Below are 16,209 nucleotides of genomic sequence, written 5' to 3'. Positions count from 1 at the left end.
GCTATTGACTGTTCAAATGCAGAGTTTTGCATGTTGTGTGTGTGTGTGTGTGTGTGTGAGAGAGAGAGAGAGACAGAGAAAATGTGTAATGCAAACACATACAAGCTTCATCACTGTGTCTATGACCTGACTCTGTTCCCCTTTTGGGCTTGAACCGATGGTCTTTACATTTACTTTGAAAGATAAAGCTCGCGATTGTAGAGAGGGGCGTAACATTTGCAACAAATGCTTGCAGTGTTCGGCCAATCACAATGCACTGGGTCAACTGGCCAATCAGAGCAGACTACGCTTGTTGGAAGGAGGGACTTTGTAGAAAACCACACACGTTTGAGAAAGGGGGTCATAGGGCCTACAATACTGTATAGTATTTGAAAAATAAGCGAAGCACGTCAACATATTCTGTTACACCAAATACACCACATAATGATCTTTAAAAAAAAGAATCATATGACCCATTAAATAAAAATTAAGACTCGTCCACGCCCTGCTAAAATGCCTCATTTAAACATGCCCCCATGTCTACGTTACAATGTGAAAGATTTGCATTAAGATTTGCATAACACAGATATTCAGATGTGCGCAGCTCATTTTAGCTGACTCTTTCCTGTTCCTGGGAGAGAAGACTACAATGATGGCTGTTCTGACTTACAATCTGTAAAGTTTTCATATTTAAAGGATTTGCCACCAAGTTTTGAGCAGTGTAGAATAGAGCTTGTTGTTTGTCATGCTAAATAAATATATATATTTAATGACTTCCATGGTATAAAAAAGAAGTAAATATTTGTAGTAATTATTATGTACGACATATTATTTATGTATTATTTTTTATAAAATGGAATGTAATATTCAACCATTTCATAATCAGGTATGAAAGCATCATCAAGTATTCCAATAAATATCTAGATAAATATGGGAAAAAGTACAAAGAGCTATTTGGCTGCATTAACATTTTAAGTTTATTTTGTAGCTTATAATTTTGACTCACATTCGATCTATTCATTTATTAAAACACTGTTTTTTTATTTCTTTATCGCGCTTCTCAAACACGACCTTCTCAACATGGCTATAATCGTCATCCATACACAAGCGATTCACTTCCTACATTTAGACCAATTGGAGTCCTTCGTGGGCCCTACGCAAAATTACCGGGAAAGCGGATGTTGCTCAGAACCGGTGGAAACTGACACTCAACACTGTGAAGTGGCGGGAGATTTTTGAAGTACATATGCGGAGTAATAGCGATCGAGCTGGAATAAAAGGTGAAAGATTATGCATTTGTTCAGTGGCTAGAGTTCACCATGATATATTGCATTGCCTGATGCAGCTCATTTTGCAGTGTAGCATGCGTTTTCTGCCTCTCTTTGTTGTTTTGCATGTTGCTAACATGTTTTTGTTAAGTTTCTTGTTTGTCCGGTTCTCTTAGTGTAGCATTTAATAATACTGCGGTGTGATCGTAAACATTATCAGCATAAATCTTGTTTATGCGATCGGTCCCTTGCTGAAGTAATGTTTATTTTGATTGCTGAATTATCCGTTGAGATTAATTATAAGTTAAAGTATAACGTTAACGTTACTTGTGTTCATAAGTTAAACTGTAACCTTACTCTGTGTATGTTGCTTGCTAAATAAAACATTGTTGATTGTGCACAATACAATAATGATGTTTGCCCAAACTAAAGATGCCCAGATCATTAAAAACATTAGTTTCTAAAAAGTTCCAAGTAGGACTAGTGAAAGCTTACAGATCACTACTGTTTTATACACCACGTGTCTGTCAAACTTAACAAACCTATGAAGAAACAATTAAGCAGCTAATTTTGAAATATCCTTTTATTTGTTTATACACCTATTTTCTTAAAGCTGCAGTCCGTTACTTTTTTGCGTTAAAATGATCCAAAATCAATATTTGAGCAAGTACATAACCAGCCAGTGTTGGAAACTATCTCATTACTTTTTTCCGATTCACAACAGTTATTTATAATAATGTTTCCTAATTTGAGTGGTTCGGGTAGGTTTTCGCGGGAAATTCGAGCATGGCACTGCGTCATTATGTCACATCTGTAAACATGAAGAGGTCCTGGCTACTAGGCTGAGGACCCTGCAGGTGACGGATCGTTTAATTAAAGCCTATTTCCACACCAGCTGGAATAATTAAATGTCAAAAGTCATTTTAATGGTGGATTGTAATCAAAAAAAGATTATATGAAACGCATGTGAATTAAATGTGCTTCTGATTACAGATAGCCTGGCTTTACAAAAGATGTGTATTTTAAAGACAACCTATGGAATGATATCGCGGACATTATTCAAAAGGCATTGCAAATTGTATTTGCAATTGCGTTTTCAATTTGTGGACGCATAAAATGTGACATAATCCAAACGCAAATGCAAATCGCGCATTACCGTTTTAATTTTCGATTAAGTGAACGCACAGTGTCTGCCAAATTTAAAATGTAAATGCAAAGTCCGTTTGCAATTGTGTTTTCCATATCTTACGAGCTATGAGCGTGTCATATTTAAATAGCAATATTAATTACCACATTTGCCTTTTCACTCTCTCTGCACTGTGCATGTAAACTGCCAAAACTCAAATGGAATCGCAATACCTTTTGCATTTGAATTTCCAACGTCTACATGGAAACCTGTCAATCAAGTGACAGGGGTGGGGCCATTTTATTGGGCGTGTTTGCATTGGGAAGTGACGATCGTACTAAAATGTACCATGTTTTTACTAGGGTAAATATGAGTTAACGATAGTGTTTATAATTAAGCCACAGTAGCCACAAATGTACAGTTGTCTGAGACGTTATGAAATGTTCTTTAATATAATGAACCATAAAATGTAGTCCGTGTTCTGCTATTGTTTGTAACCGGTTTTATTGATAACCGTGATAAAATGTGCTGAAGGTTAGTAATATCGTTTAAAAATGAATTATCATTAAAACCGTGTTTGATTATCGCGGTTTTAATAACTCACTATTAAATCATGTCCAGCCAGCAACAGTCTGACGCAAGCGCAGCGCACAATGTTTTTTTTGTTTTTTTTCGAGAAGGAATGGCAAAAGTCAGTGACTTTTCTATGCTTTTCTATGCTTCTACACTTTTCATTGTAAGGAAGGAAATGCCACAGAATTTAATCTTTCTTTAAATTAAGTGCATAGAGTTGCTTGTTTTATTAGTTGTTTGTTGATTATTAAATATAAAACTTGCTGAAATGTTTTCAGTGTGAGCATCAACTATTTTTGAACACTTTCATCTCGTTTCAACAAAACCGTGATAATATTGATAATCGTGATAATTTTAGTCACTATAATCGTGATATTAAATTTTCATACCGTCCCATCCCTAAGTCACGCAATGCTGATGTTTTTAACACTGAATAATTTGAGAATAAAGTACAACGATAATAATAATTTGCAGGGTTTGATGTGATATGAGCTAATCTATCGTTAGATTAAATTGGTTGAGCGATTTATTGGAATGACTTTTTTCCTCAGTTGGTCAGAACAAAGCGTGGCAGACTTATTACTTGTTCAGCTGGATCACAACCCACTCATGGAATATAATAACACAAGGAACTGGAATTGCAGGTTTTCAAACATAGATGGCGACAAAGAGGTAAAATTTAGGGACTGCAGCTTTAACCCCATACTGTGCTCAACACACATTCAGTTGGCAAGATCGAAGTGGGTGTTTGTAAGTGTTTGATTTGCTAATAAAAAGCTGATATTGTTTTTGCAGGGCTGCTTCAAAATGGAGTTTAAAAGGCGCATTGGAGGCCCTGCAGTGGGTGGGGCTTCACAGGCCAAGAAGGGGAAAATGAACACAGACTGGGAGGATAGTCCCTCCCAGTTTGAAGAAGAACTCGCTCTATTTGATGAAATGGAAATGGAGGCGGAGTCAGGCGAGGGGCAAGCAGGTCATGATGTTGTTCCAGTGGGTAAGTGTGTTTTGTGTTTCTTTGTAATCAATTAAATTGCATTTATTATTTCACGCACTAAAAAACAACGTTAATACAGTTATATATTAATATTAATCCAGTTACAGTACAAAACAAAAAAGAAAAATTAAGCAAATCCCATAATTATCTTAAAGAAAAAAAATCGAACAACTTTCTAACATATGCATACTTAAAAACATGCATACATGATCTGCCCTCTTTTGCTCAGGTGAATTATTCTCTACTGATCTTAATCCACGTTGGAAACGACCTCACGCACTTCCTCTACAACCAAACTCAGACACACTCATTTTCCAGCAGATAGACCTGGATTACTACTTGGGTGAGACACACATGCGCTGTCAAATGCACACATAGAAATCCATAATCTAGGCCTTTCCCTCAGTGTGTTGTTGTCCGGTGTTTAGGATCTGCAGTAGCAGGAATGCCCGGGCAGGTACAGGGCAAAGTGCCCATAGTGCGCATGTTTGGTGTGACAGACAGTGGAAATAGCGTGTGCTGCCATGTTCATGGATTCGCCCCGTATTTCTATGTTCCTGCCCCCAACGGTGAGCTGCCAATTACAGGAATCTGCTCAGTGTCATTGAGATGTATTAAACACATTTTTCATGATTTCAGTGGTTTGTCTGTGTCTCTTTTTCAGGTTTTACAAATGCACACTTGGCTGAGTTTCAGAGAGAGCTGAACTCTGCTGTATTAAAGGATATGCGGTCCAATAAAGACAATATAGCAGTCACTGTTCTGGCAGTGGACATCACCAAGAAGGAAAGTAAGTAATTTTAGTGTAATGTTTTGTGTGTATACACTATCATTCAAAAATTTGGGGTCAGTTATTTATTTATTTATTTATTTTTTTGTTGTTGTTACAATTCAAGTTATAATATTGTGAGAATTTAAAATAACTATTTTCTATTTTAATAACTTACTCAAGTGCAGTGTTGGAGAAAGTTACTTTTAAAAATAATGCATTACAATATTGTGTTACTCCCTAAAAAGTAACTAATTACGTTACTTCGTTACTTTTTATGGAAAGTAATGCGTTATGTTACATTTGCATTACTTTCGCATTACTTTTTAAATATGAGCAGAGCTTGATTGTTTTTTATATAATACGTTCTATTTATAGCAAATGTAAAGCCCTTTCACACCAAAAAGTGTAATGAATAAACCTCAGGCTGAAGGAAAAGTAAATTCACGTCTGTAGAGTAGAACACAGGATAACACTCACAGGTTCAACACTCTTCAGCAATAAAAAAAAACAAAACCATTTTTGCTTATTAGTTTGGTTGAACTGGATCATCAAAAGTCAGCAGCAAGGACATTAGTCCATAAAATGGGATTAAATACATTTGTGTTATTTAACATATATAATTATTGTAGGTTTGCAACATATTCTGAGTTTGCATTTTACTGTTTTAATTTATTTTGATGAATACTAAATCAGTTTTTTTTTTGAGAGTGGGATGAATTAATGCACATTCACATTTAGTCTAGAACTACATAATAATCACACAGCGCACACAACACCTCTGTACTTCTGATTTCTCCCAATATGTCGGTCAATAAATGGGGAAAAAGTAACTCCGATATTCTCTTGTAAATTAAAAAGTAATGCATTACTTTACTAGTTACTTGAAAATACGGTAATCTGATTATGTATCTCATGTTACTTGTAATGCGTAACCCCCAACACTGCTCAAGTGTTCATTGTCCCATGCTTCAGTAATTATTGTAATATGCTGGAAACAGTGTTGGAAACGGTCGTGCTGCTTTTTTTTTCTTCTTGAAACCATTTGGTTTTTCATTATTCTTTGATGAATAGAAAGTTCGAAAGAACAGCATTTATATGAAATATAAATATTTTTTACATTAGAAATGTCATTACTGTCACTTTTGATCAATTTAATGCATCCTGTTGAATAAAAGTATTTATATTTTAGTTAATAGTAATTTGGTTTTTTATGTTTCTTTCTTTCAAACTAACAATCTTAACTGGAAACTGCTTTTTAACTATTTCAAGTGGCTTTTCTCTATTTGTGCTAAGGCATGTATCACTATCATGGAAACAAACCTCTTGATTTCCTGCGCATCACCATGGCAATGCCGCGTCTGATTGCCCCGGCGAAGCGTCTTCTGGAGCAGGGTTTTAAATTTGCCACCTTCGCCACCCAGAGCTACCAGGCCTATGAAGCCAACATTGACTTTGAGATCAGGTGTGTGTTTGAATGTTTCTGAAACTGGTGATGTGTGGTGGACATTGTTTGCTCAACCCGATAAAGCATGTGAGATTTGCTGTGTGTGTGATGGCAGGTTCATGGTGGACAGTGATGTGGTCGGTTGCTGCTGGATTGAGCTTCCTAAAGGAAAGTACAGGCTGAGGGTGGAGAGGGGCGTAGGACAGACAGACTCAAAATATCCAGGAAAGGTATAAACATAAGAGCAGTCAATTACGGCATTAGAGTGATGGAAATGGGTACTGAACTGCCACACTCATGTGGTGTGTCTTTAATTGTGTTTCTCTCAGGTGTCGCTGTGTCAGTACGAGGTGGATGTGGCCTGGAATCACTTGATCAGTCATCCAGCTGAAGGAGAGTGGCAGAGGATCGCTCCTCTCAGAGTCCTGAGCTTTGATATTGAGTGTGCAGGAAGAAAAGGTGTGCAGATTTTTGTTTGGGCTCTTTTAGTTTAGCTTATTCTGCGTTTGATGTGTTTGTTTCAGTGGTAGCCCGTAAAACCATGTGGTAGAAAGTTGTGAATCTGAGACACTGATTGTGTTGGACCACAGTATTTCTGGTGGAAATTTTGGTATCCGTATCATCACCCTTTAGCAGGCCACAAGGTCACATTTTTATTGTTTTTAGAAAATATATAAATTTTAACAATCAAATATATTTTTTATATTTATTTACAAAAACATTTTAATACATTTTTGTTTTAAATAATAAAAAAAAGTTGCAATTGCTTTTTTTTCTGAATCAAATAATCTAAAAACTCATTTTATGCTATTGAAAATGTTATATAACTAATAAATATACTTTAGTATATTATTGTATAGTCAGAAAACTAATGTTATACTTTACACCCAACTATATTTCTACCAAACTGGGTTTTATGACTTTTTGAATTTGTCCTTCAGCCTTTTAGTTTTTATATATATATATATATATATACGCATTGCGTTAGCAGCGCAAGGTTGTGGGTTCGATTCCCAGGGAACAAATGTTGGGTAAAAAATGTTAGCCTGAATGCACTGTAAGTCGCTTTGGATAAAAGCGTCTGCTAAATGCATAAATTTATTCATTTTAATTTTATATATATTGCCAAATTAACTTAAGTAGTGAGTAGTAGCCACTGTGCCACTTATGTGCTTGCTCTTTTGTATTATAGCCGGCTGTGTAAATAACTGAACTGTTTGTGTGTGTTACAGGTGTGTTTCCGGAGCCAGAGATTGATCCTGTGATTCAGATCGCCTCTATGGTGCAGCGTCAGGGAGAGAAGGAGCCGTTTATCCGGACGGTCTTCACCTTGCAGAGCTGTGCCAGTATAGTGGGCTCCCAGATTCTCTGCTTTACTCAAGAGAAACTGCTACTGCAGGTACATAACGCACAGATTCTCACAACTATACTTGCACCCAAATGCTTACATGTGCATTTTTTTTTACATGTACATGGTGCAATAATAACGATGGAGTATATGTGTGATTGTCTCAGAGTTGGGCTGAGTTTGTAAGGACAGTGGATCCTGACATCATCACTGGCTATAATATCCAGAACTTTGACCTTCCGTACCTCCTCAACAGAGCTGCAACCTTAAAGGTAACCTGTTTTTTTTTACTAAGATTTATTTATTTTGATCTTTTTGTATGTGTGTGTTTTGTGATGGAAAGTGAACACAAACCCAGTAAAAAAAAGTGGTGGTGCATGTCAGAAGGTTTTATATTAGAATTCAGGCAAGTGAATGGTATTGTGAGCCACTGTTTTCTCTCCGTAGGTGAGTTTGTTCCCGTATCTGGGCCGTGTGTGGGGCAGTAAATCGGTCCTGAGAGACTCTACCTTCCAGAGCAAACAGATGGGCCGCAGAGAGAACAAAATAGTCAATATGGAGGGACGTGTGCAGTTTGACCTATTACAGGTACGCACACTTAAACTCTCAAACTGGCATTATATTGAAACATGACTGCACATGCTGTGACTCACCAAGTTTTCTCTGTGTTGTAGGTGTTGCTGAGGGATTATAAACTACGCTCTTACACACTGAACGCCGTTAGTTTCCATTTTCTACAGGAGCAGAAGGAGGATGTGCAGCATTCTATCATCACAGACCTACAGGTGCAGCCAATCAGAGCGCTGTCCTATTCTTATAGCCAATCAGATCTCTCAACTACATCTAAAAAAGATAAAACCTGTCTTTCCTTTCTCTTGTTTTATTTGTATTTTTTTTCCCGATTAGAATGGGAATGAGCAGACCCGAAGGCGTTTGGCTGTGTACTGTCTGAAGGATGCATATCTGCCCCTGCGCTTGCTGCAGAAGTTAATGTGCGTCATTAATTACATGGAAATGGCCAGAGTTACTGGGGTGCCCCTGACATACCTGCTCTCTCGTGGACAGCAGATTAAAGTGGTTTCACAGCTCCTGAGACAGGTCTGGTCTCTTTGTAACACGTGTTAATATAACAAAGCTAGCCAACATTATGCTTCAGTGAATTTTCAATGGCTTGCTTCTAGGCTATGAAGCAGGATCTGGTGATGCCAGTGGTGAGGACAGAGACCGGAGATGACTACACAGGAGCCACTGTCATAGAACCAGAGAAAGGGTTCGTACCCGCTTCCTTTGTGATCATATTTTCACTCTCAAATCAGAAAACATTGTGCATATTGAGGACAAAAATAAAAATTGGTCATCTAAAATAGTTTGATGTATGTGAATTGATAAAGTGATGGTCACACTGTTAAAAGACGTTTATAAAGTTTTTAAACGTTTTTATTTTGAACATTCCACAAAAATATCACACTATTTTCAATATTAATAATAAAAAAAAACGTTTCTTGAGAACCATATCATCATGTTAGAATGATTTATGAAGGATCATGTGACACTGAAGACAGAATATTGGTAAAGAAAATATTAAAATAGTAAATGGTTCTTTTAAATTTTTATTAATATTTTACAATATATTGTTTTATCCTCAGTTGGCATATGGAGTGTATTTCAAAAACATTACGAAAATCTTTCTAACGCCACAATCACTTGTGGTGTCAGTAAATGCAAGTGCTTAAGAGAGATTTATTTATTAATTCCAAAGACTTTCTAGTAGCGGTCTTTTCTTTCTGATAGCTAATAAAAAGACCTTAACTAGTATCTCGTTGTATTATGTAATGTAAAAGTGCGATAATAAGGTGGGAAAGTTGAAGCAACATTTAGATTTTGCAGATGATTTGCTTTGTAGTTGGTTCACAATGTGGAAACTGTGTGTGTTTCCAGGTATTACAGTATTCCTATAGCAACTCTGGATTTCTCCTCACTGTATCCCTCCATCATGATGGCTCATAATTTATGTTACACTACTCTCCTGCAGAAAAGCCAGGTGGAAAAACTCGGGTGAGAGAAGTTTATGTATGTGTGTGTGTGTGTTATATAAAATATTTATTTATTTATTTCACGTTTTTTTTTTTCCTCTATTTATTTTTAGTCTGGTTCCAGAAGATTTCATCAAGACCCCGACAGGTGATCTGTTTGTGAAGAGCTCTGTGAGGAAGGGCCTTCTCCCTGAGATCCTGGAAAACCTGCTGAGTGCCAGGAAAAGGTGAGTTCAACAATTAAAAAGAAATGGAGATTGATAAACTACTCACTCCTGAAGATAAATAGTCTACTGTAATTAAAAATTTAGTATTTTGGCTAAAATTTGTGTGTCTTCTGTATTTATATACTTTAATGGGATAGTTAACCCAAAAATGAAAATTGTGATTAATTACTCACTCATGTCGTTCCAAACCCGTAAGACCATCTTCAGAACACAAATTAAGATATTTTTGATCAAATTCGAGAGCTTTCTGATCCTCCATAGACAACAATGCAACTGACACATTCAAGGCACAGAAAGCTAGTAATGACATTGTTGAAATAGTCCATGTGACATCAGTGATTCAACCATAATGTTATGAAGCTACAAGAATACTTTTTGCATAATAGCGATTTTATTCAACGATTTCTTCTGTTCTGTGTCAGTCTCTGCCGCCTTTTAAAAGGCGCATGCGTGTAACGATGTCACATGGACTATTTTAATAATGTCCTCACTACCTTTCTGGGCCTTGAGCACATCAGTTGCATTGCTATCTATGCAGAGTTAGAAAGCTTTCAGATTTCATCAAAATTATCTTAATTTGTGTTCCGAAGATAAACGAAGGTCTTACGGGTTTGGAACGACATGAGACTTGAGTAATTTAATGACAGAATTCTCATTTTTGGGTGAACTAACCCTTTAATATAATATTCAAATGTTGACTCTTGATTGTTTGGTGTGCCTGTAGGGCGAAGGCAGAGCTGAAGAAAGAGACAGACCCCTTCAAAAAGCAGGTGCTGGACGGAAGGCAGTTGGCTTTGAAGATCAGTGCAAACTCCGTTTACGGGTTCACCGGGGCTCAGGTGGGCAAGCTGCCCTGTCTGGAGATCTCTCAGGTCAGTTTGAGCACTCACACATGGACAAATACCCTCAGATGGTTTCAAACAGAGATGCTTTAAGAGGCTGTGGTTTTGTCTTTATCTGCAGAGCGTCACTGGCTTTGGTAGGCAGATGATTGAACAGACCAAACAGCTTGTGGAATCAAGATACACGATCTCTAATGGTTACCAGGCAGATGCAAAGGTATTTAATCACATGAACGTGTTTCACCTTGGAATAAAACATGCAGTGATGCAAGTCAAATGTGTTTCAGGTGGTGTATGGAGACACTGACTCTGTGATGGTGAAACTAGGTGTGGCCACAGTGCAGGAAGCAATGAATCTGGGAAAGGAGGCTGCCGATTGGGTTTCCTCCCACTTCGTTCCACCAATCAAATTAGAGTTCGAGAAGGTACAGAAATAACTCCCAAGATTTCACAGCAGAATCCATCTGTGGAATCATTCCTAAGAAGCTTAATAATCTCTTTTTCGCACTTTTTCAGGTGTATTACCCATATCTGCTGATCAATAAGAAGCGTTACGCCGGCTTGTATTTCTCTTCTAATGCTGAACATCATGATAAGATGGACTGCAAAGGAATTGAGACCGTCAGACGAGACAACTGCCCTCTAGTGGCCAACCTTATCAACACATGCCTCCAAAACATCCTCATTGACAGGTACAAACATTGGCTACGTTCACACTGCAGGCTGAAACGACCCAATTCCGATTTTTTTGCCCCTATGCGACCTGTATCTGATCTTTTCATGACAGTCTGAATGACACAGATCCGATCTTTTCAAATGCGACCCAGGCCACTTGGGTATGTGGTCCTGAATCCGATACGTATCCGATCTTTTGAAATGCGACCTCCGTCTGAACGGCCAGGCCACATGTATCCGACCCGTACATCATTGATACGCTACAAACGTCATAATTCTGTGTTGAAGTAGGCGGGAACGAGAAGATAAACTGATGAATTATGTATTAGTGAAGCCATTCACATCAGTATCCCACCACTCCTGGCTGCGACTCCGCACCCACACGTTTCTCTGTACCGACGTTGCTAACACTGCTCCACAAAACGCCATGGCCAAAAACCTTGCTCTCCTCCTTTTTAATTTTCTTCTTAAAACGAGAAGATTGTAATTTGCTCCGTTGGGAAAATAACTTTAATATTGCAAAAAGAGCTCCGCTGTTGACTACACTGTTGTTGACATCCATGTTTAACGTTAGCTACTTCCGCAAACAACGAGTGACGTCGTTGATCGTTGAGTACTCTTCTGCGCATGCGGGTCACTTCTGGGTCATTTCACGTTCACACAGGAGATCACAAAAGGTTGCATTTAATTGGAAATGTGAACGGCCTTGCAAAAAAATCAAATTTTTTCAAAAAAGCGGAATTGAGCATTAAGCCCTGCAGTGTGAACGTAGCCATTGACACACTCAGAAATCCCCAGAGGCGGACAGAGTACACAGATTTATTACTTGAGTAAAAGTACAGGTACCCCTTGCTAAATTTTACTCAAGTAAAAGTACTACAGTCAGATGTCTACTTAAGTAAAAGTACTGAAGTACTTGTTTTAAAAGTACTTGAGTATCAAGAGTACAAGAGTACATTTGGACTGTTTTCCGTCGTTAAAATAGCAAACGTGGTTTTTTAAAGTCAGGAGTACTCCCCAAAAATGATACTCGAGTAAAGTACAGATCCCTCAAAATTGTACTCAAGTACTGTACTCAAGTAAATGTACTCCGTTACTGTGCGGCTCTGGAAAACCCCCATGTGCTCGGATACGCCATGGTGACGCACAGAGTGAAGACGTGACTACAAGCTTTAACAAAAGCCATCTTTGTTTATGTTGGCGTTGCAGCATACCTTAGATATATCCTATACACATATTAATACACATGGCTTGACAATGTGTTTTGTGTTTCAGAGACCCTGATGGAGCGGTAGCTCATGCTAAAGAGGTGATCTCTGACCTTCTGTGCAACCGCATTGACATCAGTCAGCTGGTCATAACTAAAGAGCTCACACGCACCGCACAGGAGTATGCCGGCAAACAGGCCCATGTCGAGCTAGCAGAGAGGTGCGTGTTTGTTTTTATTATCTGGACTGTTAGTTCGCAGAGTTTTTATTTGTGATAATCTGAAGGGAACTGCGTATAGAAAGATTTAGATTGAAAACCTCTGTGTGATGTTACAGCTGCTTTGTGCACAGGGATAATCATGGTAACCTGTGTGTTTTTGCTTTTCCATAAGCGCCACCTACTGTCAGAGAGGAATATTAGCATTTTCATTTAGATGGCCGTTTTTGTTCAGTGCAGGGTTCGTTGGCTAAAACTAAAACCATTAGAAAACAATTTGTCACTTGAAGCAAAACAAACATGAATCAAAATTAAATACAATTTAAATGTCAAAATAACTGTTTCCTTCAGCCAGCTGTTGAGGTAACATTTCTCATTTTTCAGTTTAACTAGAAATACTAGAATAACTAAAACTCAATTGATAAATAAGAACGGTTTATTTTGTTTATAATATAAGTTTATTATATAAAATACAGTTATAATATAATTTATTATATAAAAAAAATGATCAAAATGACACACAAAATTAACACTGGTTTATTTTGGTCAGAATTTGTATTATTTAAACTTTGTTTGAATCTTTTAATTCGTTTTTCTTGTCATTTTACAGTTTAGGATGTTATCGTAGACATTGGTGTGTTTTTAGGGCCCGAGCACTGCAGTGCGAGAACCCTATTGGAATTGCTCAGTTTATTCTTTTTTTTATTTTATTTTTTTTTCTTCAAATGAATGTTGCCACATTAATAACATGGGGTTTTATTCTAAAATGAGAACGTTTTGAAACGATTGCAGCTGCTTATTTCAAGTTTAGATGAAAAATACACTTGTGCACGTAAACACTTGTCACGAATGTTGGTTTTAAGGATGCGGAAGCGTGATGCCGGTAGCGCTCCAAACCTCGGAGATCGAGTCCCCTACGTCATCATCAAAGCAGCGAAGGGAGTGGCAGCATATATGAAGTCAGAGGTCGGTGTTGTGTATTGCATTGTTTTATGTGACGGATTTCCTGTACTGTAGTTGTTTATGTGGAGTTCTGTCTCTCAGGACCCCATCTATGTGCTGGAGAACAACATCCCTATAGACACACAGTACTACCTGGAGCAGCAGCTGTCCAAACCTTTACTGCGCATCTTTGAACCCATACTGGGCGAGAGCAAAGCTGAGAGTGTGTTGCTGAGTGAGTATCGTCTATTAAGCTTTGAAGTTGGTGTGAAATTAAAATGATCTTTATGTTATAGATCCTATTGTGAAATATGCTTTCATGTTTTATTTTGGTTCTTTTTTAACCTTATGTTTCATAAAGATGTCTTGTGAAACAATAAACTTCTCTCTGTTGATGTATGCCAGTAATAATACTGATCCACAGAACTTAAGTACACTGAGCAGTTCTTGCTTCATTTCAAGTTAGACATCACTCAAAGTAATGACAGTTTCATCAGAGGTGTTTTTCATTCAGGTAAAATTTTGTGTGCAAAAAGTTGTATTTGTTCTTTGTAAATAGTGTAGCAAAGAATAAAACAGGAGTCCCTTTCAAACAAAGCAGCTCTCTGTGTCCCACTTGAACCCGCTGTCTGGGAAAATGTTTGGCCTTCATACAAACTTTCCAGTCACATGGATTCCTATTGAAAGGACTGCAAAAAATTCCCCAAACAACAGTAAATGTGTGAGCTTACTTTAAGCGAGTCAGACATTAATGCAGTTCCCGTTCTGGCCAATCCAGTGATTTTGTTCGGTGAAGGATTTTTCAGTCTGATTCAAGCTCCAACTTCATAATAGAAAGATGTTTATATTGTTTTGTGTTCCAAATTCCAAAAAAACGGCAAACTATAGTAAAAAAGCTAATCCTTCTGCTTTTTCTGTGTCGTTTCAGAGGGCGATCACACGCGCTGTAAGACAGTCTTGACATCTAGAGTTGGTGGTCTCATGGCTTTTGCTCAGAAACGAAGCACATGCATTGGCTGCCGAGCTGTGCTCAAAACAGATGGTATGTATTAGGTGTGTGTGTGTGTGTGTGTTTAGGTCTCAGAAGTAGCACAAATCACAAAACTGACGTACGTACTGTTTTCCACCCTACAGTGGCTGTATGTGACTTCTGCAAAAAGAGAGAGTCGGAGCTTTATCAGAAAGAGGTGTGTTTTGTGTTTATATATGTACAAATCATGACAAACTTGTCTTCATAATTGGGGCTGAAGATTATTGGTCTGTGTCCTTTAGATCGCTCATCTGTCGACTCTGGAGGAGAAATTCTCTCGTCTGTGGACTCAGTGTCAGCGCTGTCAAGGTTCACTGCATGAAGAGGTGCTGTGTACCAGGTATTTACACACTAGAGCTAGACAATATATTAAATAATCTCTGTAGTAGAATTATTTTTGTTAGTGGTAGTGAATAATATACCAGTGAATAAAACCATTGTTTTGTTTCCTTTCTCTTTCAGTCGAGACTGCCCCATCTTTTACATGAGGAAGAAAGTGCAGAAGGATTTAGACGATCAGGAGAAGCTCGTCTCCCGTTTTGGTTGGTGATGGACGACGATCTTTTCTTTTGCCTTCAGCTTTACCTCGGTCTTACCTCAGTGTTTTGTAAAGAATCATCACTTTCTAGTCGCTGAATAAATAAATAAATAGTGCATTTTTTTGTAAAATGGGTGTCTTCTCTTGGCTGATTTAACATTATACTCAAAGCTGCAGTCAGTAACTTTTGCCGCTTTTGCGGTTAACAAACAACTTTCTTTAATCAAAACCTTTATTCATTACAGGTTTAAGTGTGAAATTAAGGCATAACTGCTGTTCCCATAGTTATGAAAAAATACATTTAATAATTCTAATGTCAATATTTTTTTAAAAATGCTATCATCAGATGGAAATGGATTGAAATTTCTTATTTTTTTATCAGAAAAAAAGTGCTTGTCTAGTAATCGTAATAATGGTGACCAGGTTGTGGGCTTTAAGTAAATATTTTTTTCCCAGATCAACAGGGTTCAGAAAACAAGGGGAAAGAGAGGGGAGGGGGGGGGGGGGATCAAACCTCACCCTAGGCAGTATTTTATATATCCCATATATTGCGTTCATGCATGTTTTGGTTTCTCTCATTGCATTCCTAAGTCCAAGCTATATTAAGGGCTTCACAAAGGATTCGAAAGCCCACATGGATAAAACCAGAACAAGAATCGTTCTCGGGCTACCTAGGTCATATGGTGAAATGATAGGAATAATGAAAAAAACAAAAAAAAAAAGAATATTTCTTGCTACCAGTTCCTTATTGTTTTAACTTAAGCAGCTGCTTTTGTCTCTTAAAGTTAAATGTGTATTACTCATGAGCTACTGAACATTTGGGCATTAATGGGTTTAAGATTTTGAGAATGATATTTAAAAAATACACAAAATACTTAAACTCGATCAGCTTTTCTGATTATATTAATAGAAACAGTTATGCCTGCTCTGGTATGACCATAATAGCACATTCTATACCTGACGTAACACTTCAAGCAGATTAATAACTGAAGT

General features: G+C 37.5%; 1 protein-coding gene across 2 annotated transcripts; it reads left to right on the top strand.

Annotated features, from left to right (window-relative positions):
- The first annotated feature begins 1,120 nt into the window (after nucleotides 1-1,120).
- Nucleotides 1,121-15,347, top strand: pold1 (polymerase (DNA directed), delta 1, catalytic subunit). 2 transcript variants are annotated; one of them, XM_059554517.1, is made up of 27 exons: nucleotides 1,121-1,259; nucleotides 3,742-3,940; nucleotides 4,170-4,283; nucleotides 4,369-4,509; nucleotides 4,605-4,730; nucleotides 6,006-6,174; nucleotides 6,272-6,386; nucleotides 6,486-6,615; nucleotides 7,389-7,555; nucleotides 7,672-7,776; nucleotides 7,952-8,092; nucleotides 8,179-8,289; nucleotides 8,411-8,602; nucleotides 8,686-8,774; nucleotides 9,443-9,559; nucleotides 9,651-9,764; nucleotides 10,489-10,636; nucleotides 10,728-10,823; nucleotides 10,894-11,031; nucleotides 11,123-11,298; nucleotides 12,557-12,709; nucleotides 13,570-13,672; nucleotides 13,751-13,883; nucleotides 14,577-14,690; nucleotides 14,783-14,835; nucleotides 14,921-15,018; nucleotides 15,141-15,347. In XM_059554517.1, the coding sequence occupies exons 2-27, from the start codon at nucleotides 3,754-3,756 to the stop codon at nucleotides 15,226-15,228; spliced, it is 3,318 nt and encodes a 1,105-aa protein (XP_059410500.1). In that variant the 5' UTR covers nucleotides 1,121-1,259; nucleotides 3,742-3,753; the 3' UTR covers nucleotides 15,229-15,347. The 2 variants fall into 2 exon arrangements, with proteins under 2 accessions (XP_059410500.1, XP_059410509.1); XM_059554526.1 differs by lacking the exon at nucleotides 8,179-8,289.
- Nucleotides 15,348-16,209: the final 862 nt, after the last annotated feature.

The sequence above is a fragment of the Carassius carassius genome, chromosome 1 (assembly GCF_963082965.1).
Source record: "Carassius carassius chromosome 1, fCarCar2.1, whole genome shotgun sequence".
NCBI classification, from domain to species: Eukaryota; Metazoa; Chordata; class Actinopteri; order Cypriniformes; family Cyprinidae; genus Carassius; species Carassius carassius.
Note: the sequence above shows the minus strand (reverse complement) of the source record. Positions and strands in the feature narration are given on the sequence as shown.

Excerpts from the sequence above, each read along its gene's own strand:
- pold1 (XM_059554517.1), top strand. The coding sequence starts at position 3,754 with ATGGAGTTTAAAAGGCGCATTGGAGGCCCTGCAGTGGGTGGGGCTTCA. Across the intron at positions 13,673-13,750 it reads CAGCATATATGAAGTCAGAG|GACCCCATCTATGTGCTGGA; the intron begins GTCGGTGTTGTG and ends TCTGTCTCTCAG. Across the intron at positions 13,884-14,576 it reads AGCTGAGAGTGTGTTGCTGA|AGGGCGATCACACGCGCTGT; the intron begins GTGAGTATCGTC and ends GTGTCGTTTCAG.